This window comes from Vollenhovia emeryi, unplaced genomic scaffold (genome assembly GCF_000949405.1).
Source record: "Vollenhovia emeryi isolate VEMERY1.0 unplaced genomic scaffold, V.emery_V1.0 DF939249.1, whole genome shotgun sequence".
Classification (NCBI taxonomy): Eukaryota; Metazoa; Arthropoda; class Insecta; order Hymenoptera; family Formicidae; genus Vollenhovia; species Vollenhovia emeryi.
The window spans coordinates 170,547-176,757 of record NW_011967117.1 but is presented as its reverse complement, the minus strand read 5'-3'; the positions used below and the strand labels follow the sequence as shown (position 1 = coordinate 176,757).

The 6,211-nt window shown below is 41.7% G+C and overlaps 2 protein-coding genes across 2 annotated transcripts; one reads left to right on the top strand and one right to left on the bottom strand.

Moving 5' to 3' along the window:
* The first annotated feature begins 551 nt into the window (after positions 1-551).
* LOC105559907 (mediator of RNA polymerase II transcription subunit 28) lies at positions 552-3,347 on the top strand. Its single transcript, XM_012008551.1, has 4 exons — positions 552-941; positions 1,592-1,946; positions 2,025-2,221; positions 2,336-3,347. Exons 1-4 carry the CDS (start codon positions 792-794, stop codon positions 2,429-2,431), a joined length of 798 nt encoding a protein of 265 aa, XP_011863941.1. The 5' UTR covers positions 552-791; the 3' UTR covers positions 2,432-3,347.
* Positions 3,348-3,431: 84 nt separating this feature from the next.
* On the bottom strand, positions 3,432-6,205 carry LOC105559908. Its single transcript, XM_012008552.1, has 2 exons — positions 4,352-6,205; positions 3,432-3,910 (listed from the first exon to the last, which is right to left on the bottom strand). Exons 1-2 carry the CDS (start codon positions 5,201-5,203, stop codon positions 3,581-3,583), a joined length of 1,182 nt encoding a protein of 393 aa, XP_011863942.1. The 5' UTR covers positions 5,204-6,205; the 3' UTR covers positions 3,432-3,580.
* Positions 6,206-6,211: the final 6 nt, after the last annotated feature.

Sequence of the window (6,211 nt, the reverse complement as noted above, 5' to 3'; positions counted from 1 at the left end):
GGACAGTCTTGTTAAAGTTTTCATTAGCTTTGAAGCAAAATGGCGGAACCAATCACCAATGCTATATTCCCACTTCAATAGAGACCCCACTAATAAGAGTGTGGCCATAAGATAGCAGGCTGTGATTGGTCCGCCATTTTCCTTCTATTCGCGCCAGTTTTTAAAGCTTCTACTGGTGGAACATAATGAATTAGTATTTCAAATTAGTATTTCTTAAAATTTTATTCTTACTATTTAAAAGCTATCTTAATATTATCAAATTATACAGTTTTTCTAGAATACTTTCTCATACGAGAAAGCATTGAAAAATTTCTTTTCCACACAAGTATTATCAATTCCATAATTATAAATATAAATAATAAGCAATTCCCACATATATGACAATCCTATTCCATAAAGTATATACATAATATTTTGTACTAATTTATGTATTTAATTAAATCTTGTAGATATAATTATTCGACTAGTATATGTGTATAAGATTAATACTATTAACAAACTATTTGTTTATTGATTCTTCCTGCATTCAACCGCAATAATTTGCAGTTTGAAGGTTGGGGCAGATTTCTGACTGGTCAATTCGGTAGTTTGGGCCACTTTTGATTGGCTGACCCCGCGCATCCGCCAGATTGCTTCAGGTCTGTTCATTGTAACTGAATTAGCGCAGCCAATTCTGCTGTAAAGAACAGACCTACCATCTATTGCTGTCCTCATCATGGATGCAGCACATCTATGGTCGTGAATGAAATCAGTGGGAAGGGGTCCATTTATCCACGCGTGTCGCGTGCGGGATGAGTTTCGCGCATTCCCGCGGGATCGAGTCGAGCGCGGAACCGGGCCGATTATTTTCGCGCGCGGATCCACGCGGATACAACACTGTAATGGCGACGCCGACCAACAGCGGTGGTAACATCGTCGACGAGTTCGAGGAATCCTTTCAGGTAGAATCCATACTTTGCGTCGCCCCGTGTCGCCGTTAATTGATGCATCGCCCCGTTATTCGCGTCCGCGTACACGAGGCGCGTTCTCCGTGGCATTTCCTCGCAAAAGTAACGCACCTTGGATACCAAGTTCAAGGAATTATCGCAACGACTGTACTCGTCGATATTCTAGCGTTCCGCGGCACTTTTCAGCTAGAAACTGTTTTTGTCTTTTTTAACCTAAAAATAATGTGGCTTGACGTACTGGAAAATGGTATCGATGCTGACGAATCTTTGTGGTGGTTTTGAGTGCGAGAGAAAGAGAAGTGTATGGAAGAATTTTAACTGAAGTAACCATGAAAGTCGGCACAAACGAAACATATTTGAAAATATAGAGCACTAATTGTCGTAATATAAGTATTCGCATAGATACAGGTTTTCTCAATTTTTCGAGACTTGTCTAAGAACGAGTTACTATTGTACGCTGGAAACATTTACATAAGTTAAATGTAATGAAGTATTTTAGGTATTATTTTTCTCTGGGTCTATATAGCGTTATCTGTGTGATTATAAATTTATTTCAACACAAAATGTCTTTTAAAGGTCGTGTCGACTCTGCCGAAACATTGTAGAATGTATGGCTTATTGAATGTCAATCAATTACTTTCCAGCAATGTTTGAGTATATTGACAAAGGATGAGGGATTGGGCAACAGTGGAACTGGTGCGTTTGGTGGTGGTTTGATGGTGGATAAGGACGAAGGTCGCGCGGAAATGGAACAGGCTACCATGAGATTCATAGACTTGGCTAGGCAGATGGAGGCTTTCTTCTTGCAAAAGAGATTCCTCCTGTCTGCGCTAAAACCCGAGCTGATAGTCAAAGAAGACATCAGCGATCTGAGAGTGGAACTGGCTCGTAAGGAGGAGCTGATAAAAAGGCACAATGACAAGATTGCCGTCTGGCAGAATATGTTGTCGGATCTGCAAGGATGGGCGCAATCACCCGCTCAAGGCCCAGCACCCAGTGGTAATATAAGGCTAATTTAACAATGATAAATATTTATTTTAATAAGATACTCGCTAACATTGATATTAATGTCGGCAGGCTTACCAAACGGAAATCAAAGCGGGCAAAATCCTCAAACTGCAAGTGGCAGCGGCAACGCTTCGATGCAGCAGCAGCAGCAAATACTGCAGCATCAGCAACAGCTGCAACAGCAACTGCAGCAACAGCAGCAGCAGCAGCATCCACAATTGCAGCAACAATTGCAACAGCAGATGCAACATTCATTGCAATCACAGGTATTTATATGACGCTCTATTTCCTAACCGAAGTTAAAATTTTTCTACTTTTTGGGTAAGCTGTTGCCAAATTTAATATTGAACGCTTTTACTAATTTTTTTACTAATTAAAAGGAAATTGAAGAGGAGTTCGAGTATGAAAGAGAAGCGATTGATAGTACGGTTTTTGAATGCTATGGTGCCTTGGAGTTGCTGGCCTTGTTTGATTGATTTTTTCGTGATTTGGTCAACGAGCGATTTTTTTGTAGTTATTTTAAATCTTAAATTTTTCTCGTAATCCACTTATTATCTTTTTTTTATATCTTTTTATGTATTCTATTCTCATATCACAGCAATTATGTTTATATCGCGAAACTCTGAATTTTTTACAACATATATCAAAATTATATTAATTACGTGCATAATATATACATATAGTATAGAAGAAAGCCCCCTATTGTAAAATAGGCTCTTAACATAAGAAAAGCGGATGTTTAACATCCAATTTTACAAAACGTTTTTGCAACCATTACACGCACAATCTAACAACGAATTTTCCACTAAACAGATTTCCCTCCGATAGTAATAAATTTGTGATGGGATCAACAGATGATGCCTATTAATTTAGTAGAAACCGCTATCTCATATTAGGAGCCTATCTCATAATAGAGGACTCCCCTCTGCATATAAATGTATATATTATAACGTATGTTCGTGTACGCGCACCGATAGAAATGATATTCGTATATACGGATGAGGGGCACGCGCGAAAACGGATAGCCCCCACCACAGGCGGCATTTGTCGTGCGCACTCGCTCTCGAGTGTAACGAGATAGTAGTAGTGAAGTTAAGAGTAGTGGGAACTACTCCGATACTCCGTCCTTTGCGTGAGACGTACGATAAAGAGAGACAGTAATATGATACGTGATGCTGTTAGCCGGTGTCTCAATAACTATTTTGTCCCGCGTATACCGCGATACGGAGGCATTCGAATTGAACTGTACTGCATTGCGTTTCGTTCAAATGCTTTTTTCTCGCGCTTTTTCTCCTTCCGACAAACATAATTAAGTCACCAAGGATCAGTTCGGACAAATTTTAATTATAGACATTTATTGCGAGCGTTTATGAAACTAGTAGTTAAACACACGGGCGAATGCTTAACCATTGTTCTCCGTTTTTCAATTGCATTTCGGTGAATGAATGAATACTCTGAATGAGTTCTTGAACATTGTTTTGCAACGTATATTTTTTAAGATTTTATTCGACAATATAAATCACTTTTCTTATACTGATTGCGATGTAAATACTGCTACAAATTTTTGATGGTCTTGGTAAAAAGAACCGATTTTTGTGTTGAAAAAATTGAAACTGATAATTAAGTCAGTAGTCAGTCCATTGTCCTCCACGTTTAATAACTTGATTCAGTCGATTAGGTATCGAATCAACTAAGTTTGCTAGAAAGTTAGGTTGTGACCGAAGGTCTTCCCAAAGTTCTTTCACATGATCGACTAACGCTTCCACTGTCTTTTCCTTTCTTGGTTTCCAGCGTTGAATTATTTCTTCCCAGACATTTTCGATTAAATTTAGATCGATCGAACGAGCAGGCCAAGTGATTAAATGAATCTCCGGATGATTTTGAAACCATTTTAGTGTTTCACGTGATAAATGGACCCCACTTCTATCTTGCACTAATCGGATAGTTGATACTTCCTCCGGGGGATATATTATTTGCACCGATGGAAGAAGAACCTCTTCCAAAATCTGAATGTACTCGGCGGAGTTCATTCTTGTTGGAACGCCGACCAATTCGCCGATAACACCACCGGAAATCCATCCCCACATTGTACACGAAATTTTCTCGGCACTATGAGTCGACACAACATAATTCGAACGCTTTTGATCATCTGATATGTGAGGTTGGTGGGGTGGCGATACGAAGATCCTTTCGTCAGTCCAGATTGTTACTTCCCACTCCTCGCGGCTCGTCGTCAAGTTTCCCAAAGAAAATGCGACACGTTGCTCCTTATGTTCGGAAGACAATGTAAGTTTGTGAGCTGAACGATAGCAATGATAATTGGTTCTCTTGCGTCGTCGTTTAATAATTCTATCCCCAGAAATTCCCCTGGAGGAAGTATCAAAATCGCTGTCTTCTTTATCACTGTCAAGGGATTGTTGCTCTACATCAGTGTCGTCTTCCCGAGAAGAGATTATCTTGCGTCGTCGTTTAACAGATCTGTCCGATACTTGCATGTCCACAGAATGAATAACCTCTTCATCGCTGTCAAGGGATTGTTGCTCCACATCAGTATCGTCTTCGTCTTGTTCCCGATAATTGATTTTCTTGCGTCGTCGTTTAATTCTGTCTGATACTTGCATATTCGCAGAATGGATAGTCTTTTCAACACTGTCAAGGGGCTGTTGCTGTACAGCAGTGTCGTCCTTTTCCTGTTTCCAATAATTAATTTTTCTGCGTCGTCGTTTAATGATTCTGTCCGATACTTGCATGTCCACAGAATGAATAGCTCTTTCATCATTGTCAAGGGGCTGTTGCTCTACAGTAGTGTCGTCTTCGTCCTGTTCCAAATAATTGATTTTCTTGCGTCGTCGTTTAATTCTGTCTGATACTTGTATGTCCGCAGAATGGATAACCTTTTCAACACTATCAAGGGGCTGTTGACCTATAGCGGTGACGTATTCGTCCTGTTGCTGTACAGCGACGCTTTCGTTGTGTTGCTGCACTGTGGCAACACCTTCATCCTGTTGCTGCACAGCGGCGACGTCTTCGTCCTGTTGCTGCACAACGGCGACACCTTCGTCTTGTTGCTGTACAGCATCGGTATATACGTCCTGTAGCAAAGGTATATACAGTGAACTAGCGACGTCTTTGGTCTGTTGCTGTACAGCAGTGACCTCTTCATCCTGTTGCTGTATAGAGGCGATGTTTTCGTCTTTTTGCTGTATAATGTCAGTGTCTAGGTCTAATGGCAGCGGTCTGTACAGCATTGAATCAGCGACGCCCTCGTTCTGTGGCTGTACAGCAGTGACATCTTCGTCCTGTTGCTGTACGACGGCGACGCCTTCGTCTTGTTGCTGTAGAGCGGTTTCGTTCTGTGGCTGTACAGCGGTAACACCTTCATCTTGTTGCTGTACAGATGCAATATTATCGTCCTGTTGCTGTACAACGGCGATGCCTTCATCTTGTTTCTGTAGAGCGGTGAAGTCTTTGACGTCTTCGTACTGTTGTGGAGCAACATCGATGCCTTCGTCCTGTTGCGATTCATCGGAAACGGATTCGTTTTCTTGTTTTACAGTGGTAGTGACTTTATACTGTGGTGGTACAGCAGCAATGCCTTCATCCTGTTGCAATACACCGGCGACGTCTTTGTCCTGTTGCTGTATAGTGGCAATGCCTTCATATTGTTGCTGTACAGCGGCAATGCCTTCGTACCGTTGCGGTAGAACGGCGATGTCTTTGTCCTCTTGCTGTACAGTGGCGATTTCTTCGTACTTTTGTGGTACAACGGCGATGTCTTCGTATTGCTGCGATTTATCGGAAATATATTTGTCTTGTTGCTGTACAGTGGCAGTGACTTTATACTGTGGTACAGCAACGATGCCTTCATCCTGTTGCAATACACCGGCGACGTCTTTGTCCTGTTTCTGTACATTGGCGATTTCTTCATATTGTTGTGGTGCAACGGCGATGTCTTTGTACTGCTGCGGTACAACGGCGACGTCTTTATCGTGTTGCTGTACAGTGGCAACATATTTGTTCTGTTGTACGCCGGCGACGTTTTGGTCTTGTTGCTGTATAGTGGCAATGCCTTCGTATTGTTGCTGTATAGTGGTAATGCCTTCATACTGTTGTGGTGCAGCGGCGATGACTTCGTACTGTTGCGGTACAGTGGCGATAACTTTATATTGTTGCGGTACAGCGGCGATTCCTCCGTAATGTTGCGGTACAGGGGCGATGATTTTGTATGGCGCGGTACAGTGGTGATGCCTTCGTAC